Source organism: Callithrix jacchus, chromosome 13 (genome assembly GCF_049354715.1).
Source record: "Callithrix jacchus isolate 240 chromosome 13, calJac240_pri, whole genome shotgun sequence".
In the NCBI taxonomy this organism is placed as follows: Eukaryota; Metazoa; Chordata; class Mammalia; order Primates; family Cebidae; genus Callithrix; species Callithrix jacchus.
In genome coordinates, this window is record NC_133514.1 from 13,368,572 (window position 1) to 13,396,306 (window position 27,735).

The window sequence follows — 27,735 nt, forward strand, 5'->3', positions numbered from 1 at the left end:
TCACACTGAAGCAAAGCATGACGTCGATTCGCTTATATTAACAGTAGGTAACGCTTCCCAGTGACTGGCTGAGCACATCCCTGGGTTACCTGTTATATATAACCCATGAGAGAGGGCTGTCATCGTTCCATTTTGCAGATGAGGAGAGTGAGGCACAGAGGTTAAACAACTTGCCTAGTGTTATAAACTGGGAAGTAATGAATGGCACTAGGATTGTAATTCATGCAGTCAGTATTTTCTGCTGCTTTTCTTGACAATGGGGAGCATATTCTTGACTGCATTCCTGAGTCTTGAGCAGCAAGTGATACAAGAAAATCAGTCACACGCTACCTATTGAACACAGTCTGCTCCATCCAGACCTCGGTTCCGGGTGGTGCGATGGCCCAGGTGGCTGGCAGAGCTGGCCCTGGGTGGGAAGGCTGCTGGAAGCAGAAGGCGTCATTCCACCAGGGGCTGCTTGGTGCAGTTTCTGCTGCTGAACTCTGAGAACCACTTAGTGAAGCAGTGACAGGTTCCAGGAAGACCACGTCAGGTACACCAGGCTTGCTGGAGGAAGTTGTTGGAATGTGTTTAAACGTTCAAAGTGTATTTAAAATTAGTTCAAGGTATTGGGGGAGGGGCAGGGCGGGGCGGGGGCGGGAGGCCCGCCAAGATCCTTTCTGCACTGAGTCGTCCTTCTGGTTGGGAGAGGCAGGAGCTGTGGCAACAGGCTCTGGGGAAGAGGGAAGGCAGGGAGGCGGTGAGGAGCTTTGAGGAGTGTGAATGTCTCGAGGTAGATTGCAGGGACCTCTTATCTTGCTGGCCAGTGAGGGTGTCATGCTCTGAGAAGATGCAGACACTTCATTACAGCCTGAGCCAGCCATACCCAGCAGCCTGGAAAGCAGTTTGTCTATTTCCCTCCTTTTTGCCTTTTTTCATATCTTGAGGGTGCAGTGAGGGACTTCCTTCTCCCCTTCTCTGTGTCCTTGTTCCAGCTCATCCCTCTAAGAAGGCCTTGAATAGAACGATCTGTTCTGCATTTGCCAAAGCACTCCCCACCCCCGAAGTTAGCTACCTGCCTTCTCCATTTGCAGCTCACCCCCAAACCCTACTTTTGCAGCTGCCTCAGTGGGTCGAGCCCCCAGCTTTCCAGCTTCTGGTTGGGTTTGGCTGGAGTTTGACAGTCAGGAGGAGAGGGAAGTGGGGGCGTTGAATCCTGGCTGCCACAGTGCATAAGTGGCTGGATTTTTCTACTGAGAGCTCTGGAGAGCTAGTCTTTGTGGGTCCAGGAACTCCTTTCCCCCTCTCAGGGCTCTGCAGCTCCCACCAGGGCACCCCGCATCCCTTGCTGATCTTCTGTAACCCTGCCCACTTGTATAGATGGTTAACTCCCTGACAGACTCGGTCTGGGGTTGCCTGGTGTTTCTCGGCTGGACTCTGACACGTGGCACACCCTAACGTGTGAGGCTGGAGATCAAAGTGGCATCAGCAGGTTTTTCTCTGCCCTGTTCCTTGCTGTGCATCCCAATCCACTGGGCCCAAACTAGCAGGGTCAGCACCACCTGGAGCTTGTTGAAAAGGCAGATTTCTACCATCTGAAATGGGGTGGGGCCAGCAGCCTGTCCCTCTGTGGTGCTGATGTGCACAGGGGTGTGAGAACCCTGCCTTCTCTCTGCCTGTCCATTCACGCAGCCGTGTGCATTCATTTCCTCACCGGCTGCACTGGGATCTGGGCGCTGTGCGCTTTTTACCTCTGCCCCTCGGGAGCCGCAGCACTGGTTGTGTGTGTGTGTTTGTGTGTGTGCAGAGTCTGCTTCCGTCACTTAAAAACAGCAAACCAATTTATTAACCATTTGCTCAGTAGAAGTTTAATGGAGAAATCATTGTTTGAAACAATCAGTCAAAAAGAACAGCTCCTTTACAAACAAGTTATGGCAGTGGTGAGTCAAAGCCCCAGGCTCGATTTCCTATTCCTTTCACCTGCCCCTAGAAGGGGGACGAGGCGGGTGAGCAGGAGAGACGGGGCCATTGCAATGGTAGCTGGAGGAATTACAAAAATACACTCTGATGTAGCAACAGGGCTGTGGTGAAACATGCCAGGGGCTGGGGAGGAACAACCAGACGGGGAGGTTCTGGAGGCAAATGAAGCCTGCTGGGTCTGCAGGTCCTCAGTGCCTTGGGGAAGAAGGAATCCTGGTTCCCAGGCGGCAGGTCTGGGGCTGGACACATGCTGTTTGGGGGATCACCTGGACGCCTGCGGAGACAGAAATAAATGATTACAAAATAGCAAACCTGTTGGTTTATCTGAACTTTTTCTATTCCCCCTAGAGACTGAAGCAGTGAAAAGGAGGCAAAGAAAAGCTGTCAACCCAAAGAAACTGTTTCTAACATAGCCAGAGGGGTCCTCCAGCTCCTCCACATGTCGGCTCCACTGGCCGGACTAGTACACTAAAGGGGAGTCCATGGGCTGTGAAAGGCACGTGACAAGCCCCTTCTGGGGAACAGCCTCCCTGGTGTTCAGAGCCCATGCGAAATAGCATCCTTGTTCTATAGTCCTTTTTTCCAAGTGCTCTTTGAGCCTGATGGCACTGATACCTGAGCACGAATGAATGTGCTGTTTCCACTGCCTAGAAGGGGCACGGCCTGAGGGCAGCAGAAAAGAGGAAGGCAGTATAGGGTCAGGGGAGAGGAAGGCAGACCCAAGAGCAGCTGTGACCAGTTCTGTGTAGAGGTGGGCCTGCACCCCAACGCCTGTCCTTCCTAGGACATCATTACACTTTCTGAATAGGGTTTTTTTTTTTTTTTTTTTTTTTGAGACAAAGTTTCTCTCTTGTTGCCCAGGCTGGAGTGCAGTGGCATGATCTTGGCTCACTGCAACCTCCGCCTCCTGGGTTCAAGGGATTCTCCTGCCTCAGCCTCCCAAGTAGCTGAGACTACAGGTGACCGCCACCACACCTGCTAATTTTTATATTTTTAGTAGAGGCAGAGTTTCACTATGTTGACCAGACTGGTCTCAAACTCCTGACCTCAGATGATCCACCCTCCTTGGCTTCCCAAACTGCTGGGATTACAGGCGTGAGCCCCTACGCCCAGCCCTGAATAGGGTTCTTTATCCCATTTCAGTGCAAGGTGGCCCCACTTCTTCCCAGCCTTCTCCCTGTCGATTAGTATCCGATATCGTAGACGTCAAGGACAGCATTGGTAACAAGAGTCCCCCAATATGCAGACATCTTCAAGTGTAAGGCAGGTTGGGTTGTATGTATGTGGATGAAAACAAGGTTGAAGCCGCCCGTCAGACTCCCTCATAAATAACATCCGTATTGGAACTCACCCACCGTGCATGTAGCGGGGAAAGAAACAGAGAGGTGGTTGCAGAAGGAGAAAGGAGAGTCATCAGTAATACCCCAGTGAGCTGGTTAATGTTTCCAGAACTTGACATGTGAGCAGAGCCGCCGACAGAAGCTCCTTCCCGGCTTGGTTTCAGTGCCTCTCAGTTGGAAGCATAACAGATTAGAAAAACCAATGGCCTGGATGGAGGCTCAAATCATTTTTAAAAAACAAATGGATTCCTGTTAATGGACCTGATTTTCAGCTGTGTTTAAGTAAAGAGCATCGTCATCGTTCAGAATGAGACATGAGCTTCAGTGCCCCTGAAGAGACACTTTAAAGAGCAATCTCTTTAAGATGTGAAAGAATTCAACCCATGCTGCTTCTGAACGATTTGTGTTAGGTGCTATGGAGATAAGGCTTAGAAAGAAGCAGGAGGCTTGTGAGGGATCCAAGAGGATGGCTCAAAAGCAGTGCAGGTGAATTCGGGGCCTTTGGAGATGAGTCATGCTGCTAAAATAAACACATCAGCCTTCTCTTCACAACTTAATACATGTGCCCGCATTTGGTAGCGGGCCTCCCTGCAAAGGGGCCGTCTCCGTGCTCAAGTGTGGGCACCAAACGTTAGCAATATGCACTCATGTATCTTCATGAAGGTTATTAGTGATGGCTGCCTCTGACTATGGAACGCAACATAAAACAGCACAGGCAGACATTTTTCTCTTATGCTGTGATTCAGGGAGAAGCCCCACTTGGGTAATGTTTTGGGGTGATGTGGATGAACTGACTGGTTCTTTGGGTTAGGGCAATGACACAGTGTGGAAGTTTGTCCTCTTCCAATTTCATGTTGAGATGTGATCCGCAATGTTGGAGGTGGGCCTAGTGGGCAGTGTTTGGGTTGTGGGGGTGGATCCTTCAGGAATGGCTTGGTGCCCACCCTACGGTAATGAGTTCATGGGAGATGTGGTTGTTGTTAGAGAGGCGGGGACCTCCCCTCTTCCCTCTCTTGCCACTTCTTGCCATGTGGCACGCCAGCTCTCCTTCTGCCATGAGTAAAAGCTCCCCGAGGGCCTCACCAGAAGCAGAAGCTGGTGCTTTGCTTCTTGTGTAGACCGCAGAACCGTGAGCCAAATAAACTTTGTTTATAAAGTACCCAGCCCCAGGTATTCCTTTATAGCAATGCAAAATAGATGAATACAGGCAAGTTTCTTAGCTCTTTAAGGAGATGTGGAGGATTCTGCAGATGATCGTATTCCCGTATACAAATTAGGGCACATAGCCTTGATGGTGGGGACTTCTCTACATTTTCAGAAAATTCCACCGTCCTAGTTTGTCAGTGCCACTCAAAGTGATGTATTAGTCGAAGGCCTAAGGAAAGGTGGGTTTTGAATCACCACGTAATCAATCAGGTGTCTTTGTTGTTGTTGAGATGGAGTTTCACTCTCATTGCCCAGGCTGGAGTGCAATGGCACCATCTCGGCTCACTGCATCCTCTGCCTCCTGAGTTCAAGTGATTCTCCTGCCTCAGCCTCCTGAGTAGCTGGGATTACAGGTGCACGACATCATGCAGCTGATTTTGTATTTTTAGTAGATGCGGGGTTTCTCCATGTTGGTCAGGCTGGTCTTGAACTCCTGACCTCAGGTGATCCGCCCACCTCAGCCCCCCAAAGTGCTGGGATTACAGGCATGCGCCACCGCGCCTGGCCTTGATTAGAGTCTTTGATGTATATTATTAGACATGTAGACTTGTATCAGGTGCCTTAGAGGGTAGAAACAGAGCAGAAGAAAGAGAACGAGGAAAAAAAGAGAGAGGAATAAAAGCAAGCCAGCTAACAAAACTGAGACCAAAATGGCACACTGGGAAGACGACGAACCCCTGTAGTCTGTATTCTAGTAACTACTAGGTCCATTGGCCAAATTCTCCATGTCTTGCTCAGTAATGATACCAATGACTACAGGGATTCAGTCCCTCTCTGGCAAGGTGGCAGGATCGACAAATGGCTTGTGGACAGAGGAAGAGCAGAAACCGCAACTCCTGATAGTAACAAGAACTCCTGGCCAGGCAAAATGGGAAACGTAAATGTTTCCACTGAGCCAGGCACCCCAAGACCTGGGGAAAGGCGAGGGATAGGTCAGCCTTCTTTGAAGGTGAAGTAGCACCATCATAACTGTAGTTACTGGACTCTGCGAATGGCTGAGAGTAGGTCCCGCTCCTGGTGTTTAGAGAGACCGTCTAGAGGACAGGTGAGCTGACTGGTTGCCATGGCAACCGGGTGGGAGTATTGGTCCACTTAACTGTCCCCACGGTAACTAAGCTTCTGGGGAGTGATAGAGGAATTAGTTATCTTAACATACTACTCTTATCCCCATGGTAACCAGTCTTTAGCCCGGAGTGGTCGGCTTCACAATCAGAGGAAAATCTTTGCTCCTTAGAGAAAGGGTGGGCTGACTCCTTGAGAGGGTGTGTGTGCATGTGTTTGGGGATGATCCTCGGGGTGTGTGTGTTTGGGGATGATCCTCGAGGGTGTCTGTGTGTGTGGGGCGGGGGGATGATTCTTGAGAGGATGTGTGTGTGTGTGTATGAATGAATGTGCTTCCAGGCCTGGGAGCAAGGTTAAGATGGTGTGTGAGGTCTCTCCTTGCCCCCAGTTTATTGGTGCCCAACTCACTCATGGGTTGCAGTGGCCGGTACAGCTGGGAGGAGCGCCCCTTCCGGCTACACATTACCATTCTGGTGCAGGGTGCGCCGGCGCTGGCTGGACTGCATGCTCAGGACCAAGTACTGCCTCATAAACTCACTGAACCGCTTCTGGTTGGCCAACTTCCGGGCTGACTTCCGGGCCCCAGTGAAGCCCCCAAATCTCTTCTGCAGCTGCTTCTGCTGCATCTCAGCAGCCTCCTCCATGCCAGGCTCGGGCTCTTCAGGCTCCTGGAAAAGGCTCTGGACACGGGGCATTCGCCGCAGATGCTGCATCTCTGAGGCTCTGGGCTGGTAGAGAGCGGCCGCCACGTGCTCTGGGGCAGCTGGGCTGAGCTGCCAGGAGCTCCTGGCCATGACCTTGGTGCATGGAGTCCAGAGGGGACTGGGGAAGACCTTCTCTTCACACTCGAGGATGCACAGCTGCAAAGATGGGGTGAGAGGAGGGGAGAAGGAACAAGGACCTCTGTTAGTCCAAGGCGAGGGAGGAGATCCGGCCCTCTGTCGGCTGTACCTGCACCAATGCAAGGGCTTCCGAAGCATCTAATGTATCAAATAACGTGCAGCAGTTTTACACAGGTTTCTGGGTTCACAGAATTTCAGAATTGGAAAGAAACAGAATCATCTGACCCAGCTCCATCATTTTAAAAGAAGCAGGGCTCAGAGAGGTGAGTGCAACTTGCTCTGGTGTCACAACACGTTTACAATAGCCAGTTAACACAGGATCAGTGTGCCCAGCACCACACCCTGTTATATCTTTGGTCGGGTTTTTGGAGCTGAGCTCAGCTCATGACTGTCACTCATAAAGAATTTTATTTCGTTCTCTCCTCAGGCTTGTGGAAGGTCAGATGGGTTAAAGAAATTGGGATGTGAAAGTATGTAGTCAAATCTGCATGTCTATTTTAAGGTCACTGTGTAAAAATCTACCAGGGTGTTGTTAATTTTTCATCCGGTCCATCAGATGTGAGCCCAGCAGACCCGCCTGGCCCCTGGGAATGCTCTGCTCTGCCTCTCCTGCCCACGCTGGACCACGCTGTTTCTCTAGCCACTCTTGGCTGGTTCTGACCTTGGTCCCCCACCTCCCTCATTCTTGGTTCTGACTGGGCCTCCTGGAAGCCTCTGCCCCCAGCTTTTCTTTCTATTTGCTATTTTGGCTTCACCCATAATTTCAATCCAGGTGTCTGGTCTTAGCCAGCTAGCTGGAAACCCCACTTCAACCTGGCCTTGGGGCTTCGAGTCAGCAGGCAGAGCCCCTCGTCGTAGCGTGGAGCTCCTGCCTGCCTTCCAGGGCTCCTTCTAGGGCAGAAGGTACAACTGACCAGCCCGTATCCATCTTCCCTTCTCCTTATGCACAGAACACTATTTTATTCCTAAAGGCAACACGTACATTTCCCCCGCTTCCTTAGAGCTGTAAGTAGCTGACGACATTAAAAATGGAAGTGTAATCCCAGCACTTTGGGAAGCCAAAACAGGCAGATCACTTGAGGCTAGGAGTTTGAGACCAGCCTGACCAACATGTCGAAAACCCTTCTCTACTAAAAATACAAAACTTAGATGGGTGTGGTGGTGGGTGCCTGTAATCCCAGCTACTGGAGAGGCTGAAGCAGAAGACTTGCTTGAACCTGGGAGGTGGAGGTTGCAATGAGCTGAGAGCATGCCGCTGCACTCCAGCCTGAGTGAACAGAGTGAGACTCTGCCTCAGAAATAAAAAAAAGGAAGTGATCAGGTATCAGGTGGGTTTCCAAGAAAGTAGGAGACTGACTTAGGTGGGAAGAACGTCCCGTTTTCCTCTTCCTCCAACTTTCTTCTTGGAATGTGGACATTTTGGGTGACACCGTGTATGCCATCTAGAAACCATGCAGCGACTCAGAGGATGGCAGTCATGGCCTAGAAGCTGCCGACTGGCAGGGAAGAGAGAGGAGACTGGAGCTGCCACCACAGCCCTGGGCTGTCCCCTCCTCACTCCTTGTGATGAACTGAATCTCTGTCGATTTCAGCCACTGTCACTTTAGGTGTTTGTTACTAGCAGGTGAATTTCATTCTTATCTGATACTCTAGTCCTTCTGCTTGGCCTCTTGTTCCCTGTCTCTGAGTGGCACCTCATTCCCCAGTTGACTCAGATTTCAAGCCCTGGGCATATCTTTTCCTCCCTTCTCCCTGCCCCTATCCCTCCAGTCTACAGGTCTGTCCCTCCTCCCACTCCCTCTGCCACCGCCTAAGTGCCTCTTAGGTGGAGCAGGTTCCTCACTCATCTCTGCATCTCTGGTGTTTGCCACTGTCATCAATGTGGTACCCCTGGCAGAATGCCCTTTCTGAAGAATAACTGATCATGCCATTACCTTGCCCACAACTAATTGTTTATCTTATCCATAAAACAGCGACGAACTCTGGAGCAGAGCATTCAAATCCCTCTACAACCTGGCCCGGCCATCATCTCCGTCTTATATCCTATTCTTCATCACACACCCCCTGAGGCCTATGAGGCTGTTCCTAGCACCTTGAATACCACAAAGCTCCTCCCACCCACACACCTTTCTCTCTGTCCCTTAGATGCAGTGACCTCCTTGCATCCTTTCCTCCATCCTTTGGGACCCAGACAAGCTCCAGTGCTGCCCTTCTCTGATACCTTCTCGTTCCCTGGCAAGAATCGCTCTCTCCTGCCTTTGTGTTCCCACAGAACTTTGTATTCCTCTTGTGGAAATGTTAATGCTTTATGTCATTAAATTGTAATACCTTCTCTTTTTTTTTTTTTTGAGACGGAGTCTTGCTCTGTAGTCCAGGCTGGAGTGCAGTGGCACGATCTCGGCTCACTGCAACCTCCGCCTCCCAGGTTCAAGCGATTCTCCTGCTTTAGCCTCACCAAGCAGCTGGGACTGCAGGTGTATGCCACCACACCCAGGTAATTTTTGCATTTTTAGTACAGACAGGGTTTTACCATATTGGCCAGGCTGGTCTTGAACTCCTGACCTGGTGATCCACCCACCTCAGCCTCCCAAAGTGCTGGAATTACAGGCATGAGCCACTGCGCCTGGCCATTTGCACTGCCTTCTAAGGCAGAATATGACAAGTTAGGGACCGAATCTTATGTTTGAATCCCTTGCAGCAGTCTTCTCCTTCCAGTAAAGAGTAGGGTTTCAGTAGAGGTTTATTGAGCTGAGCTGAATGAATCAAGAAGTCGCTTTATATTTAGCTAAGAGTGCAAAAGGAAGGGAAGGAAAAGAGATGAGAAAGAGTCCCTGGAGGAACAGGGATCGCAGCTAGTTGTGACCAGGACTGGAACACCCGCAGTGCTTAGCATGCACACTGCTGCAGCAGCTCCTGTCACCTTGCTGCCACCCTTTGCTTATCTGATTACTCGGCTGTCCCATCAGTCCAGGATTCTTTTATTCTTTTTTATTCTTTTTTTCCCCCCTTTTTTGGAGACAGAGACCACACCTGGTCTGAAGGGTCCCACCCTTTGATGTGAGTCCCAATCATCTGCAGAGCTTTTAAAAACACAGAATTTCAAGACTCAACTAAATCGCTGAAGAATAGAACCAGGGATTAAAACCTATTTTTATAAAGGAATTAAAAACTTAATTTTACAAAGGTCAGGTAATTCTGATATTTGCCTGGGTTTGCAAATCACGAATGTAATTCAGTCTTTGCATTTTATGATGCGGTTCAGTACTTTGTCCAGAACGACACGGTTAGATAACAGTATAAAGATGCCTTGTGGCCGACCCAGACTCTGCTCAGCTCTCTCTGTGGGCCTGCAATATGAAATAGTGGCAATTTATGCAAGAAGGATTCTACGAGACCAAGAGCTGAGGTTTGGATGAGCGGATTGCCCAGATTCCAATGGACTGGAGTGGGCAGGTGGGGACTGGGTCTGGCACGAGTGTTCCTTTCCTTCCCTGGTGGGGTTTCCGAGGAGCAACCTGTCCAAGTCCACCTGGTAGTCACAGGAGGTGACACTGGCCCCTAGTGATGCTCAAGCCATGGTTTTTCTGAGCTGCCTTTTTATTTAGCTTTTGCTCAGAGATATTTAACACATGGAACCTAGTTGCTGCGAGAATGACCTTAGCAGGGAGATGCAGGGAACTGCTTTTTCACACTTGCGATGTTACTGATTATAAAACATGATAGGTAACTTCCACAGATAGGGAGGGCTGCCTTAAAAACAGTGGAGTTGCAAACTTCTGGAGTATTCTATAAGAATTGCTACTGTACTGGGCATAGTGGCTCACGCCTATGATCCCAGTACTTTAGGAGGCCAAGGAAGGAAGCTCCTTTGAGTCCAGGAGTTTGCGAGCAGCCTGGGCAACATAGGGAGACCTTGTCTCTATAAAAATAAAAATGTTAGCGGGGTGTGGTGGTGCATACCTGCAGTTCCAGCTACTTGGGAGGCTAAGGTGGGAGGACTGCTTGAGCCTGGGAGGTCAAGGCTACAGTGAGCTGAGATTGCTCCACTGCACTCCAGCCTTGGCAACAGAGCAGAACTCTGTCTCAAAGAAAAAAAAAATGCTACTGGAGTTTGTTAGAATGCAAAGTTTTAGCCAACAGCATTGGAGATTCTGATTCGCTAAGTCAAGGGTGGGGCCCAGAAATTTGCCTTTTCAGCCACAGCCCGGGTGATTCTGAGGATGGATGATACTTGGAGACCTGCTTTGGAACTTTCTCTGAGGAGGAAGGAGCCATCATGGAACATGGTTATAGACTCTTACAGAGAAAGGGTCACTTGGGTCTGTACTTAGCCTGCTCCTGAAATACTTTGAAGAAAACCAGCCAGAATCAACATCTAGTATATTCTTTCAGATCAGAATCCTCTTGAGTTAGTACTTGACAGAAGTGGATCTCAACTGGGAGCAATTTTGCCTGCCCAGGGGCCATTTGGCAACATCCGGAGACATTGCTGGTTGTCAGAAGTGTGTGTGTGTGTGTGTGTGTGTGTGTGTGTGTGTGAATGGCACCAAAATGCCCAGGACAGCCCCACAACAATTCCCCGGTCAAAAGTGTGCCCATAGTGGCAAGTGTGAGAAACTCAGCTCTACAAAGTCAACAGGGATGCCGAGAAGTGTGGTGGGCCCTGGGAAAGCCATCGAGGCAGAGTGGTGGAGCTGTGCCTTTGAGCACGCTTGATCCAGTCCTGGCAGAATAGGAGCCCCAAACTGCTTGTGGAATTGTTCTGGTCCGTCAGTGTACAGAGACAGGTGGGAGAGTTGATAACCCTGGAGGTGCTTCCATCTTCTTTGAGCCCCTGGCTTTCTAAGCCCAGATGGTGATTAGATTTTGTGTCAGTCAGAGAAAATGAAATTCTGTGATCAAACCAGATGCCACAGTCCATACCCAGACTTGATGCACTGTTAGATCAATTAGATGCTAACAAAATCACCTTAATTCTTGATTTAGGAGAGGATTTTGGGCAAATAGGAGGAAGCCAAATTCATAACAGCATTTGTAGCACCAGATGGACATAGGAGCTTAATGCCTGACCCTCTGGTGTGCGGAACTCACCAGCCTTTTTCCAGAGATGGGTTAATGGCTTATTAAGTGAGCTGGACACGTTTTGGCAGCCCATTCTGATGGCATTGCTATATTAAGCCAGAATGCTTATGGGCATCTGGAGTCTCGGAATGTTGCCAAATTGATCTGTAAAGACGGGCTTATGGGGAAAGTGAGTGAAGGGCCATTTGGGTTTCTGGGCTCAAAGATTAGGGTACAAAGTGGGAAACAGGCACACGAACCCATTGGAGATAAAGCAGCTCATAAACGTGGTCAAGTTTCTGCCACTAAAGAGTTACACCACTTCTGACGGAGAGACATTTGGGAGGTACCTGCTTTGGGAGGTCCCGCTAGAGTATCTGAGGACAAATACAGCAGATGAATGGAACAGAAGACAAATGTATAAGGAACTCCTACTGCAAGTCACCTCATTAGAGGTTTCACTTAATGAAGATGGAAATACCAGAAGGTAGTTTCTTTTGCAACAGAATTTTAGGGAATTATATTGATTGATTGAGACAAAGTCTCACTTTGTCCCCGAGGCTGGAGTGCAGTGGCATGATCTCAGCTCACTGCAACCTCTGCCTCCTGGGTTTAAGTGATTCTCATGCCTCAGCCTTCTGAGTAGCTGGGATTACAGGCACGCACCACCACGCCCAGCTAATTTTTGTATTTTTAGTAGAGACAGGGTTTTGCCTTTTTGACCAGGCTGGTCTTGAACTCCTAGCCTCCAGTGATCCACCCACTTTGGCCTCCTGAAGTGCTGGGATTGCAGGTATAAGCCACTGTACCAGGCCAAGTTTTAGGGAGTTTCAAGTAAATTTCCCCATACTCTTACTTGGGGATTGGTTGCCTTATTTCTTGTCTCTAAAACCACTTAGTGAATGGTTTTTTCTCCTTGAGCTGATGAAGTAAGTAGCATTCACAATGAGGTTAAAGGCCAGGATGTTGCAATGGGTTTCGGTGTGAGTCATTTACAAACCAAAATTATAGTCCAACAATAAGCCAGCCATTCTTGAGTAGTCTACTAGGAGCATAAATAAAAAGTTTCTTCATGAAGCCAAGGATCCAGAGGACCCTGGGAATAGGGTTATGTAATTTGAGGGAAGTGACCCTTGCTGAAATATGAGTCCCCCAATCAGTCACAGAATGGATGTAGTCCAGGGCTGCCAGATTTGGAAATGGGATTTGAGTGCCTACATTCTAGGCACTTCATTAAACTTAGGTTAAAAGTGAATACAAACTAGAAACAAAACAAGCAGGCAGCCACATCCTCTGGGGGGTGAGTGGGCACTGCGAAGGGTTAGTCCCCCCATTGTGAGGCTTTATGTGTCCATTTTCTGACTTGTTTCTTTCTTTCTTTCTTTCTTTTTTTTTTTTTCAAGATGGGGTTTCACCATGTTGGCTGGGCTGATCTTGAACTCCCAACCTCAGGTGATCTGCCTGCCTTGGCCTCCAAAGTGCTTGGATGAGTGCGTGGTGAGCCACCACGCCTGGCCGCTGACTTGTTTCAAAGAAATAAAGCTAAGAACGTTGTCTAGACCCCAGATATTTAAGATGCTATGGACAGATGGAGACATGCTCCAAAGTTTTGAGTCTCTGAAAGATGCAAACGTAAAACCTTTACAGAGACTGCAGCAGACGTGCCTAGGAGGAGACTAATGATCTTAGAATCTTCCAGTTTCCACGGGGATGGGATGTGTTTATTGAACTATGCTCTGTGCCACACACCGTGCTGCATGCTGGGAGACTTGGATCCATCAGCAAAGAAAGTTCTCTCTAGATGGGGAGAGAGAGTCCTTCAGATATGACTAACAATTAGAAACAAGGATGGAGGGCCCACTCCACTGGGGTCAGTGGGGAATCAGTGCAGTGTTTTCTTACAGGGAACAGTTAATCTGGGATTTGAAGTGCGTGTAGGATTTATGAATCGGGGAGGAGGCCGAGGCAGGCACGATGGCAGAACAGGAAGAGAAGGCAGATTTCCTAGGAACTATGGAAAGTGATTGGGAACGTGGGTCTGGAGTCCAAGAGAGAGGAGGTCAGGAGGGGGCTTCTAGGAGTTTTCTGCAGCCTGAGGGAAGCGGAATGCCTGGGATATATGGGCGGGTTCTCAGAGGGAGGTGAAAAGCAGAGAATCTTGATGATCCTTTATGTGTAGGGAGTGGGGAGAGGACAAGGAACCAACGCAGTAGCCAGAGTAGGGAAGAGAATGAAGCACGTGGACAGAGAGAGGGCTGAGGTTCCTGAAGGAGGGAATTACCAGCAGGGTAAGAGCTCAGAGAGAAACATGGTGGAGGAATAAGAGAAGAGGTTTATTGTAACCACTTTACCGAAGGCCAACCATAGATGATATTCACAGAAAGTAATAATGTTAATAACATAGGAAACCGATCCTAGTATAATATAGTAAGTGAATTGGTTAGCTGGAGATGCCCTGGGTGGTTAAGACTGGTTGGAAAATGGGCTTGCAAACCACTGAGCCCAGGAGCTTGGAGCTTTAGCTCTGCTGGGTTTTGTCTCCTCCTGTTACCTGGAGGTAGGAGATACCAGGATGCATTAGTTTCCCCAAATACTGGTTTCTTCATTTGTATATTTGCCTTAAGGAACTGTGGTGCTTCTGGTTGTTTTGAAAGGTTAAAGGGTTTAAAAGATGGCATCTTTTGAAGGAAGTTATGTGACTATAAAGTAAGAAACAATTGAGCTATACTGGATTTATAGGAGAGGAGTAACTAGACTGAAATGTAGGTAGTTGACAAAGCAATTTACTTAATGAAGAAAAAGTTAATATTGGATTCATATCTTACGTTGGAAATTTAAAATATAAGAGAGCATTTTGGCACCGAGGGGTTCACTGTTGAATTATCTGAAATATCAAAAATAAAGGACACACGCATGTTCAATGGTTAAACAAATTACATGGTCCTTCTGTCTCCACAGGAGACTGGTTTCAGGAGGCTAAACCTGTAGATGCTCAAGTCCCTTATATAAAACGGCTATGCGGCCAGGCATGGTGGCTCACACCTGTAATCCCAGCACTTGGGGAGGACAAAGTGGGTGGATCAGTTGAGGTAAGGAGTTTGAGACTAGCCTGGCCAATGTGTGAAACCCCACCTCTACTAAAAATACAAAAAAATAGCAGGGGTGTGGTGGCAGGCACCTGTAATCCCAGTACTCCAGAGGCTGAGATGGAGGGACTGCTTGACCCTGGGAGGTGGAAGCTGCAGTGAGCTAAGATTGTACCATTGCACTCTAGCCTGAGTGACAGAGTGACACTCTGTTTCAAAAAAATAATAATAATAAATAAATAAAATGGCTATGCACATCCTCCTGTATACTTTAAATCATCTCTAGATTACTTATAATACTTAGTATAATGTAAATGCTATGTAGTTGTTATGCTGTATTGTTTTATTTGTATTTTTTTTATTGATATATTATTTTTGATTTTTTTCTGATTATTTTCTATCCATGGTTAGTTGAATCCTTGAATGTGAAACCTGTGGATACAGAGGGCCAACTGTAGACTATGTTCATGGAAAGAAATTATAACATGGGAAAGGTGTCTTGGTTTAATACAGTAAGTGAAAAAAAGTAGGATTCTTTCTCTGACGGGTGTACTTGAGAGTGATTTTAATTTTTCTATTTTTTATACCTTTCTGAATTTGCCAAACTCTCTGAAATGAGTAGCACTATTTTATCCTTGGGAACAACTTGGCATCCTAGGCAGGGCTCTTCCTGCAAGTGGTAAGGTGGAAAGATTGCAGGGTTCTGGGTCGGAAGAGGCAGCTCCAGTCTGCATCTGTTTCCTACAGGACATGTGATGCTGGGCAAGTCCTCTGACCTCGGGAGAGGCCTTAGCTTCTCACTCAAAGTCTGCTCTGGAGTAGGGAGGGAGGGGGTAGTCAGGGAGGAGGACAGCCTCTCTGCCTTGCCTCCAGGAGACGTACCTCCAGGTCGAAGCCATCCAGGGCTGGGCGGAGCTTCTCCTGGCATGTGAGACAGTTCCTCTGACAACTGCTGAACACACTGGAGAAGAGGCTGAGCAGCAGCAGGTCACAAAGCAGGACTTTCATGGTGCAGGAGCAGGAGCAGAAAGCAGGTGCTGGAACACACAGGAAGGAGCACGGTAGTGAGTACAGACATTCTTGGGGGGCTGCTCAGGGCCAGAGACCCCAACCCAGGGGATGAGAAAAGACCCTCCTCTGCTTTCTCTGGGCGGACAGCAGCAGGGGCCTGAGATTCACTTTCCAGAGGTGTACACTGTCAAGGCCATAGGCGACCTGGTCCTGTCACCCAAGCTGTGTTCACGCAGAGGCTTGTTTGTGTCTGGGTTCCTGAGGAGGGCACCCCTGTGATTCCTGCCACCTGCTGGCCTCAACACCACAAGGGCACTTTTGGGAGCAGCTGTGCAGTGGCAGAGATGGCTTTCTTGGAAGCTGAAGGCATGGCTTTGCAGCTTACCAGCATGTGACATTAAATCAACCTCTTTGAGCCCTGGTTTTCATAGCCCATAAAAGGGGAATGGTGGCACCCACCTTGTCACAGGCCTATTGTGAAGAGGAAATGAAATACGTAACGGGAGTTTTTTAAAGTGCCGTGCAAAAGTCAGAGGAGTAAAACATGAGATTTATTAATGACTCAGTGCCTTAGGAGGATGAAAATCCTCCTGGCCTTCCCTGCTGTAGCCAGGAATGCCCCCAACTATCCTACACCTTGAATTCTCTCTTCCTGCATGTCCTTTGTCTCTTAGCCCTGCTAGATGTGAGCTAGTGCTATGGTCTATCTCTGTCTTCCTAAAATTCCTATGGTGAAATCCTAACCTCCAAGGTGATGGAATTAAGAGATGGGACCTTTGGGCCAGGCTCAGTGGCTTACACTGTAATCCCAGCACTTTGGGAGGCTGGGGTGGGTAGATCATTTGAGGTCAGGAGTTCGAGACCAGCCTGGCCAACATGGCAAAACCCAGTCTTTACTAAAAATGGTGTGGTGGTATGCACCTATAATCCTAGCTACTTGGGAGGCTGAGGTGAAAGGATTGCTTGAACCCAGGAGGTTAAGGTTGCGGTGAGCCGAGATCATGCCATTGCACTCTAGCCTGGTTGACAGAGAGAGACTCAGTCTCAAAAAAAAAAAGAGAGAGAGAGACTTGAGCCCTTTTGAATGAGATTAATAAACGAGGCCTGAGAGAGCTAGCTAGTTCCTTCTACTACTTGAGGACACAGCAAAAAGCCAAAATCTAAGAACCAGGAAATAGACCCTCACCAGACACTGAATCTGCAGGCATCTTGATCTCCAACTTCCCAGCCTCCAGGACAGTGAGAAAGAAATTTCTGTTGTTGATGGGACATGCTGGCTCACACCTGTAATCTCAGCACTTTGGGAGGCTGAGGGGCAGGTGGATCACTAGAGGTCAGGAGTTTGAGACCAGCCTGGCCAACATGGCGAAACCCCATTGCTACTAAGAATATAAAAATTAGCTGGAAATTGCTTGAACCCAGGAGACGGAGTTTGCAGTGAGCTGAGACCAGGCCACTGCACTCTGGCTTGGGTGACAGAGCAAGATCCACCTCAAAAAAAAAAAAAAGAAAGAAATTTCTGTGTTTCTAAGCTACCCAGTCTATGCTCTGTTGTTACAGCAGCCTGGATAGACTAAGACCATTGGCTTTCCGAGCAAAAGGCCATGTGATTCACCTTGGCATTCCATGCCAAGCACAGGCCCTGGCACGTGGAACTTGCTATTAAAAATTGAATGAAGGAACTATTCTAAGACAGCAGCTCCAAAGATTGGTTGGTTAGATCAGTGGTTTGCAATCTTATGTCGAATTGCCTGAAAGGCATGCAGTTTTCACTATTCCTCTTGAAACTTATTTTTTGATCAAGCCTGAATCAGAAAGATGCTTCCTTGGACTCTATCATTTTGGGTCCCCGTAGAACCATCTTTACTTGGAGGATTAAATGGAAACGGAACAAAGAACTTTCTAGAAACATAAATGTTCTTGATTGAAGTCACAAGGGTGTATCCATTTGCCAAAACCCATTGAGTTGTACATTTATTCTGTGCATTTCACTGTATGCAGCTTTTCCCTTAAAAAAAGAGTTCAGTGTAGAAGAGCAAAAACGACTGCCTTTATTGCTTTGTCATCAGATGATACTGAGGAAGTGTAGAAGGTTTTGCCACTCCAATGCACCCTGCAGACCAGCTGGAATCTTGTTAGAAATGCAGATTCTTGGGCCCCACCCCAGAACCACTGAATGAGGATCTGCATGTCTTTTTGATTGTTTCAGACACTCTTGCTCTGTCACCTGGGCTGCAGTGCAGTGGCATGATCTTGGCTTACTGCAACCTTCCAGGTTCGAGAGATTCTCAGGTCTCAAGTAGCTGGCATTATAGGTGCACACCACCACGACTGGCTAGTTTTTGTATTTTTAGTGGAGACAAGGTTCCACCATGTTGGCCAGGCTGGTCTCGAATTCCTGACCTCGTGATCTGCCCGCCTCAACTTTCCAAAGTGCTAGGATTACAGGTATGCGCTACCGGGCTCAGCTAATTTTTTGTAAGGATCTGCATTTTTTAGCAAGATTCCCAGGTGACTTATATTCACGCCAAAGTTTAGGAAGTGCTAGTATGAAAAAGACGGGATCAAAGAAGGGACCTGCAGCTAAGGTCACCCGAGGACCATGTCAGGAGCCCACCCTAGTCCTCGTGCATCATCAAAGCATTTCATACTGAGGATGACAGCTACTAGGGTGCTCAATAAGTGTTTGTTAAATTAACGAGTTGCCTTTTCATTTGAGACGGTCTTGCTCTGTTGCCCAGGCTGGTGCTCAGCGGTGCAATGATGGCTCACTGCAGCCTTGAACTCCTGGGCTCAAACAATCCTCCCCCTCAGCCTTCCAAGTTGCTGGGAGGATTGCTTGAGCCCAGGATGCTTGGCTAGTTTTTAAATTTGTAGCACAAGTGAGGTCTCGTCATATTGGCCAGGCTGGTCTCGAACTCCTGGCCTCAAGTGATCCTCCCACCTTGGCCTCCCAAAGTGTTGGGATTACAGGCATAAGCCACTGCACCTGGCCAATGAATTCACATTTGAGATGGATTTTTGAAACAAATCATGAACACAGTGCCTATTTAAATGTATTGCAGATGCATTTGAGATGAATTTTTCTTCTCTATCCCAAGGACCAGGGCTTTAGTTGAGATTTATTGTCTTGGTTATTGTAATGGCCTCCTAATTAGTCCACCTAATGATCTGGCTTCCCTCCAAGCTTGCCATCTCCAATCTGATGATGTCACTTCATATTTAAACTAATTCTGTAACCTCATTGCTGTCGGGAGGAGTTCCAAGGACTCAGCACCGACTCCTGCCTCATTTCCTAGCACCTGACCTTGCACAGCCTCTAGTCTCAGCGAATCATGTATAGGTCCCAACTGTATCAGGCTCTTAATATCTTTTTTTTTTTTGAGACAGAGTCTCGCTCTGTCACCCAGGCTGGAGTGCAGTGGCACAATCTTGGCTCACTGTAACCTCTGCCTTCTGGGTTCAGGTGATTCTCGTGCCTCAGGCTCCTGAGTAGCTAGGATTACAGGTACACACCATCATATCTGGCTGATTTTTGTGTTTTTAGTAGAGACAGGGCTTCACCATGTTGGCCAGGCTGGTCTCGAACTCTTGACCTCAAGTGAGTTGCCTACCTTGGCCTCCCAAAGTGCTGGAATTACAGCCGTGAGCCACAGCGCCTGGCCTCTTAATGTCTTTTTATCTTGGCACTTGCTGTTCCCTCTGCCTAGAATATCCTTCTCCAACTCATCCTTCACACACACCTCAAGCATCAGCCCTTCTGGGAAGCCATGTCCACCCCCTGGTCTGAGTTAGATATCAGTCTCCTCTGCTGCCTGGCATCTGGAAGAGCACGTCATAGTGGGAGGCCAGCAAGCCTCGGGGGCCCCATCCATCAACACAGACACAACAGACCCAAGCTGTGGCGATACGCACTTTCCCATCTGCTGATGACTACAGACTGCCTGGTTCCGATCGCAGCTCTGCAGTCTGCTAGCTGTACTTGACCTCTCCTTTCCTCATCTGCACGAATGGGATGAAATCAGTACCCATCTCAGAGGATGATTAGTGGGTTAATGTTTGTAATCAATTAAAATCGCAATAAGAACTATATATGAGAAAGAAGAGAAGAAACGAGTCCTGCACATAGCATTCACTCTATAACACTCTTTTTTTTTTAAACAGAGTTTCACTCTGTTGCTCAGGCTGGAGGGCAGTGGCACAATCTCAGCTCACAGCAACCTTCACCTCCCAGGTTCAAGCAAGTCTCCTGCCTCAGCCTCCCAAATAGCTGGGACCCATAGGCGCCCACCACCACTCCCAGCTAATTTTTGTATTATTAGTAGAGATGAGTTTCACCATGTTGGCCAAGCTGGTCTTGAACCCCTGATCTCAGGTGATCCACCCACGTTGGCCTCCCAAAGTGCTAGGATTACATACATGAGCCACCATGCCTGGCCTTACATTTCTCACGCTACTAAGTTTCTGTCTTTCTAGATAGACATTCTTGTAGAAGAATTTGTCCCAAACAGAGTGGCTGTGCCCTCTACAGCCACATGGTGGCAGTAGCTGTATGTCGCAGAAGAAAGGGAAGGGAGGAGAAAAGGGACCGTTTCCTTCCTAATGGGAGGTTGTAATACAGAATGTGTACATAGGCTGAGGTGACTAGCTGTGACAGATGTTAGCGAAATGCTCTCTAGCTGAGGTTTTTCTAGGAACTTCATTAACCGGGGCAACTTGCACATTCAGGAAAGGTTGGCTGGTTTGGCTGATGTTTGCCATCTCAAATTCCGGGTAAATGGGATTCAGGGGCCAGGTGAAAAAGGAAGATGAGCTTCTGGGACACTTAGTGCGTGCTTCATTTGATAACCTTCCTGCAGGTGAAAGTGGGGCCCCGCAGCTTGGCACTTGGGGAGACCTTGTTGAGCATCCTTGGCACGAGCCAGGCCCTCCCTGCGGGTCAGGGGCACGTCCACCCTCTGAACTCCAACTTCTCAGCCTGTCTCTGTCTTCCCTCACTTTTATCAAACGACTCCACCGATTGTTTGAGGAACCATCCATACTCAATGCTGTCCATTGTCCCCTGCCAGTCACAGAATCCGCCAAATGGAAATAACCACATAGTTCCACCCATCCCACAGGTGGCTTGCAAGCTTTACAATGAGATTAATGTCAGCAAAAACTCAAAATTATGTAAATGTATAAAATATATAAAATGGACAGCATTCTGTATTTATTATATACCTCCCAACACCTGCTACAACTGTGTTCTAGGTTAAATCAGATTTTGAACTTTGAAAGCTCAGCCGATGTTTTTCATTTGTAAGAAGTCTTGACTATATCTAGATGGTGGACGATGCTCTGTGTTTAAATGGAGATGAGCACTTAGTTACTTCACGAGTTGTATTTGTGTTTAAACCTTTACTTAGTTACTTCACGAGTTATATTTGTATTTAAATCTTACACTGTGGACCTGTGTGGCTGTGGGTAAGTCATTTCATCTCTGAGGTTCTCAGTCTTTTCAGCCACAAAGTGGGGATCATAACAGGTTTGCTGTTACATTGGTGCTGAAACCTTACGCTTTGTCACGGTGGGATTGTGTACAGATTACTTCACCTCTGTGAGCCTCAGTCTTCTCAACCGTGAAATGGGAATAGTGATGGGTTGTTGCTATTTATTATACAACTATAGCAAACATCAGTAAACAAAAAGTTAGCTGCATAGGTTGAATTTTACATGGCTTGAATTTCATTTGGTGAGCCAAGCTCAGCCACTTCTACGTGGCAATACTATATTCTGGGCGTCTCATATTGAATAAAGAAATGTTGAATTGCATTTTCTTTTGGTAATGACACCTCATAAATTTAATTGTGCCTTGCTGTTTATAAAGATAAAATACCACTAGGGTTTGGCCTTAATCGATTTGCATGTAATCTTGCTTCTAAGGGCAATATAATTAGTTGCTTGTCTGGAGAATCACAAAGCTTTAGCCAAAGCTGAACCCTAATTGAGTTTTGTCTTATGACCTGTGTAAAGGCCTGTAATTTAGATGTTGCCAGCAGAGAAGAGAAGAAGGGACTGCTCTTGCTAGAGGCTGACACACCTCTATCCTTTCCATCAAGAATACAGAGTATTCTTGATAGGGTACCAAAGAATTTTATATTCATATATCATACCACCCTATAATCTAGGGTTTATATCAATCCACCTTTTTCTTTTTTTGAGATGGAGTTTCATTCTTGTTGCCCAGGCTGGAGTGCAATGGCGCCATCTTGGCTCACTGCAGCCTCCACCTCCCAGGTCGAAGTCGTTCTCCTGCCTCAGCTTCCAGAGTAGCTGGGATTATAGGCATGCGCCACCATGTCGAGCTGATTTTGTATTTTTAGTTGAGACAGGGTTTCTCCATGTTGGCCAGGCTGCTCTCGAACTCCTGACCTCAAGTGATCCACCCAACTCAGCCCTGCAAAGTGCTGGGATTACAGGTGTGAGCCACCGGTCCTGGCTTTCAACCCACCTTTTTAAGTTGAACATGAGGTCTCAGAGGTTGAGCAATTTGACTAGGATCATCCAATTTAAAAGTAGCAGAGCCAGGACTTAAAGTCAGGTATGTTGATTCCAAGCTGTACGTTCTGAAAAACCATCAACTTTATAGTTTCTGCTTTGGGAAGGTTGACAAATTTTGACAGAATCTCATTGTGGCGTAATCTTTGCATTTCATAGCAATCACATTCCTATGACTTTGGAGCTCCAGGAGCCAGGCTCTGTGCTAATTGCTTTATAAGCATCACCCTGTGGGGTAAGTGCTATTATCTCCATTTTATAATTGAGCAGATTGAGGCTTGAGGAGCCGACATAACTTGCCGTGGCTGAGCTGAAACTCATGTCTGATCATGCCCCTCAGTGATCCCTGTGGCTGTCTCCATGTAGGAGAATTCATTCAGGGACTTCCTCTAGTCCCAAACTCTGGACTCCCTGTCTGATGACAACCTTTTTTTTTTTTTTGAGACGGAGTTTTGCTGGAGTGCAGTGGTGCTATCTCGGCTCACTGCAACCTCCGCCTCCCAGGTTCAAGCAATTCTCCTGCCTTAGCCTCCTGAGTAGCTGGGATTATAGGTGCCCACCACCAGACCTGGCTAATTGTTTTTGCATTTTTAGTAGAGACGGGGTTTCACCATATTAGGCTGGTCTCGATCTCCTGACCTCAAATGATCTGCCCCCCTCAGCCTCCCAAGGTGTTGGATTACAGGCGTTAGCCACTGCGCCCAGCCTGATGACAACCTCTTTATTGTTGCCTCTCCCCAGTTCACAAGGCATTCTTCCTTGTGCACCAGCTGCACATCCATGGGAAGACAGGTGGGTCTTCCTGATGGCCCATTTCTTAGCCCCATTGCAGACAAGATTCCTGCAGCGAAGCTTATGCTTGTTTACCAGCCATTATGGAGACTGGCTGCTTTAGTTTCTTCTCTTCTGGCTGATACAATTACACAAATGTTCCTCCTCAAATCTAAATTTCCACCTGGAAAGCGGGAGACAGCATGGAGGAGGTGGAGGTGAGAACAACTGCCCTGTCCAGCACGGGTCAAGCATTCCCCAGGCTGGGGGGAAATGAATGAGCGAGAGCTGTGCTCAGAAACGAGAACTGGCTGCTAGTCCGGCTCTGCCGTTACCTGTGGGATTTTATGCAAGAACTTTTCTCTCTCTGGACCTCAGTTTTTGCTTTTATAAGTAGAGGCAGTTAGATGAGATGGCTAATATTCTTTGATTTTATGAATGGCCAGATATTTGTCCTCTCCTGGAAGTGAGAAAGGAGGGAAGAAGGGAAGAGGAAAAGGAGCTGAAGTGTCGTGGGAAAGTGGCTTCAGGGCAGCATGGGAGGAAAGTCATAGGAAGGGTGTGGGGGGTGGGTGGGGAAAGACGTGCGCTCAGGGCTGTTACAGCGGGGAAGGGGCCTCAGCTCCCATCTGCCGGCTTCTGGGCCATGCTCCCACATATACTGGCAATAGAATCTAAATCGATTTTTTTTAAAGCTTATATTTACTTTTCTCTGGGTGTATTGGCATGCATCCGTAATCCCAGCAACTCAGGAGGTTGAGGTGGGTGGATTGCTTGAGCCCAGGAGTTTGAGACCAGCTTGGGCAACATAGTGAGACCCCTATCTCTTAAAAAAAAAAAAATTAGGTGTGGTGGTGCATGTCTGTAGTCTTAGCTATTCAGGAGGCTGAGGCAGGAGGATCTCTTGAGCCCAGGAGGCTAAGTCTGCAGAGAGCTATGATTGTGCCACTGCACTCCAGCCTGCCTCTAAACAACAACAACAAAAGAGCAGCCTGGGCAACACAGCAAGACCTCCAACTCAGAAAGAGAGAGAGAGAGAGAGAGAGAGAGAGAGAGAGAGAAAAGAAAAAAGGAAGGAAGAGAGGAAAGAAGGAAAGAAAGGCTTTTATTTACTTTTATATGATAAAATCATTCAATGTTCTTTTCCAAAAGGTGGGAAAACACAGATAAGCAGCAGGGAATCTAGGATAACAATCTTTAAACTTCTTTAATTTTGTATCCCTTGCAGTCTAGTCTGAGTACACATGCCTAATTGATTTATAAGTTACATACATTATAAAATCCACTAAAGTCCAAATTAAGAAAGGTAAAATAAAAACAAAAGACTCCCAGTGGGTAGTCGGGCAGGCGTGCTCTTTTGGGGAGCACGGGCTGGGTAACATTTCATGACACTGAGTCTGGAGGAAGCCAGAGCTCCGGCGGCCCTGTGCTCTTGGCACTTGCTGTGTGCGGCTTCCATCAGGAACTCCACACACGTTCCTTGGCTGAATGAATGAAAGGATGAATGGGGAAGGGAGGTGGGGGAAGATCGCAGACCAGTGTGGAAAGAGGGGAGGTTGGATCTGAGCCATTGCGGGATGGCAGAGCTCGGGGTGCACGGCGAGGCGTGCTATCTACCCCACCTGCCGGGCTGGGCCCCCCAGGGCTGACGATTTTGTGCTTCTGCAATGTTGAAGCAGCTGTCAGCATTTTGAAAACAAAACAAAAAACCCCACAGGATCATGGAAAATTGAGCCTGAAACTAATTGTAGCCTGTCTAGGGAGATGCCCAGAAAACTCGCTTGCCCCCAAAATTGATGTGCTCCAAATCTCACAACTAGTTTGTGAATAGAAGGAAAGCTTTGTGTTGGATTGTGGCATTGAAATAAAGGCGTTTAGGAAATCTGGTTTGCTTCATGACTTCCCAGCAGTTGAAGCCACTACCAGCCATTGTCAGGATGGCTCCCGTTGTCTGAGAAGGGCCCATCCCTTTCCTAAGATACCTGAGGAGCAGCTCCACCTAGACTCAGAACACATGAGATTTCAATGCTTCGTTCGTGGGCTTTGGGAGCTGTGGAGCTGAAGGGAGGAAATGAGGAATCACTGAACCTTGTCAGTGCGAGTGGAGACCGCTTACCCGAAACTTCCCATTTCTACCTGTGTGCATGTGTGCGCGTGTATAATAGCATGAAATAACCATGTAGACAAGCTTAGCTCACTGCCTGGTGCAGAGTGGGTTTCAAGCAATGTTAATTCCTTTGCCCTCCCTTTATATGTTTCACTTGGCTGCTGCCTCCCTCTTCAAAGCCCTTGACCCATCCAAGTTTCACCTGCTTTCCTGCTAGGTGGAATCCCAGGAATCCCTGGAGGACGTGCCCCTTCTCCCGAGTTCTTCTAGCACTTACTCTCTGGACCGTGCAATTTAGGACTGAATTACACCCAGCCTTCCACGGTCCTCTGATTGTTTCTCATGTTTGTGTTATGTCTGTCTTCTACCCCCGACCCCACTGTGAATTTGTAAGCACCCCTGACCGGAAAGGGGAGACGAACTGGAGCCAGAATGGCTCAGCTCAGTCCTGCCCCTGCCATGTACTGAGTAAATCATTTAATCTCTTAGCTTCGGTTTCCCCAACTGCAACACCAAGATAATGGCACCACCTCACAAGGCTGTTGCTGGGGATAATAGGTGTGAAAGCGCCGAAATCGTTGTACGAATGTAAAGTGCTGCTATTATCACCTCTGCTGAATCTACTAGAGCCCTGCAAGCCTCCCTGCCTGGTGGAGTGTAGGTGATAAATACCTGATTGATTGAATACAGAATAGCTTAGTGACAGCTTCTGTCCTAGGCTCCAGGGAGCAGAGGCTGGAACCTAATCCTGCAATCTCTCCCTTCATTGACAATGCCAAATCGCCTGCATTTTGCAAATCCCTAAGTACTCTCAGCCTTCAGCTGATAAATCAGGGGCTGCTGCCCTGTGTGTAACAAAACTGCACCCCCCCCAACGACCCTAGGCTGCACCACAGCGCCCTCAACAGGCAGCACCAGGTGGCACATGGAGAGGTAAAAGCTGCTGCTTTTACTGACGTGTTGGTGGTTGGGGATGGGTTTTCCAGGGACCCTCCCCTGCAGAAGAGTCAGCGAGCCTAAAGGAGCATGAATCCTTTTCGTTAAAGGCATCACAGGCTCAGTGGAAGCTTGTAGAATATTTCCCTACCACACTTTACAGAGAAAAAAAGAGGGTGCATGCGGTAGCCACCCACCAGCAGCGAGAAAGAGCAGTGTTTGCTTTGGGAGGTTTTAAGAAGCCAGGCAGTTACTTTTCCCCTCGATGTTGAAAACTCTGGTCTGGGCTTGCTGGTGAATGCCGTGCAAAGCTCATCTGTTGTTAGTCTCCCGAACAATGTTATTGGTTATAATTGGGGCAATTATGGGCTGCTTGAGGAAGCTAAACACAGATGTTTAAGCGCAGGATCAGGGTATTCAAGTCCAAAGCAGCTTGCTTTAAATAGTCCATTTCCCGAATCATCCTGCCTTACTTGAAATTCCCCCAGAACTTGCCCATGTTCAGAGCAAGATGCGGGGAGGAGGGGCTGGGTAGCGAAGCCCGGGGAGGCGAGACTTGAGGGAGAGAAATGCACAAAGACAGGAGGAAGAAAGAAGGCGCCGGGAGAGCCTCGAGAGTTCGGAGGCGGTGACTTAGGAATGGACTGTTCTGCATGACCTGGTCAAAGACCTTTAGGTGCGGGAGATGGGCAGGGGAGAGAGATGCCGAGGAAGAGAAGAGCCCTCGAAAGGCATCGGGGTCTGGGCGACCAAGGTCATGCCCGTGGACATGCTGCCTGGAACTCACACGCCGCGGGGCTCAGCAGTGCACACAGGTGAAGGACACTCCCCAGGTCCGGCCCTTCCCTGTTATTTGTAGCAATTTCTTTTGGGGACAGAAGGGAGAAGGGCTCCCTCCGGATTGAAAACTCCCGTCTGGATGGCATCAAGTTGAGTGATAGGCGGAGGAGCAGCCTGCACACCACCTCGGGGAGGAAAGGAAGCCGCAGAGAGAAAACCCTCAAGAGGGGGCCAGGGGCTCCCAGGAGGCCGCCCCGAGGAAGGCAAGCCCCCTACCAAGTGCCTGCCCCTCCCCTGACCTCACTCCTCCGGCTGCCTCCTCTTGACACAGAGAAACAACCACATAGGGGTCACAGCTGGGGAAGCAAAACTTTTCCTCATTTCCAAGTTCCCCTCTTTCTGCTTCTGCATCTGTCTGAGGTTAAAGAAGAGGCTCAGCCCTCCCCCGTTCCCCACCATCCAAGCGCTGCAAAGGGGATGAATGAAGAAACCATCTCGCAAGAGGCCAGCAACATCCACACTGGACAAAGGAGAGAGCCTGAGGAGCCAGCCCCTGGTGGCCCTACCCTCCCAGGGCTCCACGCACTTAGTCCAGTTAGTCACGGTTGGGCTGGGGGCCCCATGCAGTTGCCTACCTGAGAGCTGTCAGTCCCCGGCTCCCTCCGATGGATGCAAGGCTCGGTTCCGATGTCTCAGCCACACCAGCATATATATCCTCTCCCCACGCACAGCCCTCCCCTTCCCTGCCCACCTCCATGACACATACACACACTGACCCCCTTCATCAGCCAAACAGCAGGACCTGCAAGCCTTCCTGGCAGCTCCCCTCCCCCGGCTCTGCCATCAGACCTGTGACATCCCCACCTCCCCATCAATCCGTTCTCAAGCCTGCTTCACCTGGACTCTGTTCAGCCAGGATCCCACAGCTGCCTTCCCTGTGCTTCCAGAGGCTCTGCGAGGACTGACGGGGAGCTCTGGCAAGTCAGGAAAAAAAGCCTCTTGGTGACAGTGACGAGGCAGACCCCAAATCCTGG

General features: G+C 48.5%; 1 protein-coding gene across 4 annotated transcripts; it reads right to left on the reverse strand.

Moving 5' to 3' along the window:
• Nucleotides 1–1,820: 1,820 nt before the first annotated feature.
• PNOC (prepronociceptin) lies at nucleotides 1,821–27,667 on the reverse strand. Of its 4 annotated transcripts, none has more exons than XM_078347174.1 (4): nucleotides 27,599–27,667; nucleotides 15,439–15,593; nucleotides 5,976–6,427; nucleotides 1,821–2,233 (listed from the first exon to the last, which is right to left on the reverse strand). In XM_078347174.1, exons 2-3 carry the CDS (start codon nucleotides 15,562–15,564, stop codon nucleotides 6,023–6,025), a joined length of 531 nt encoding a protein of 176 aa, XP_078203300.1. In that variant the 5' UTR covers nucleotides 15,565–15,593; nucleotides 27,599–27,667; the 3' UTR covers nucleotides 1,821–2,233; nucleotides 5,976–6,022. The 4 variants fall into 4 exon arrangements, with proteins under 4 accessions (XP_078203300.1, XP_054099685.1, XP_008977312.1 ...); XM_054243710.2 differs by lacking the exon at nucleotides 27,599–27,667 and adding an exon at nucleotides 27,337–27,387; XM_008979064.5 differs by having other exon boundaries at nucleotides 2,009–2,233; nucleotides 6,034–6,427.
• Between the last annotated feature and the right edge of the window lie 68 nt (nucleotides 27,668–27,735).

Bases quoted from the DNA above. Each gene is read 5' to 3' on its own strand.
- PNOC (XM_008979064.5), bottom strand. From the start codon at position 15,564: ATGAAAGTCCTGCTTTGTGACCTGCTGCTGCTCAGCCTCTTCTCCAGT. The intron at 6,428-15,438 runs GTACGTCTCCTG...CCATCTTTGCAG, and splicing joins TGGATGGCTTCGACCTGGAG to CTGTGCATCCTCGAGTGTGA. The intron at 2,234-6,033 runs GTAATGTGTAGC...CTGTCTCCGCAG, and splicing joins GCGCACCCTGCACCAGAATG to GCGTCCAGGTGATCCCCCAA.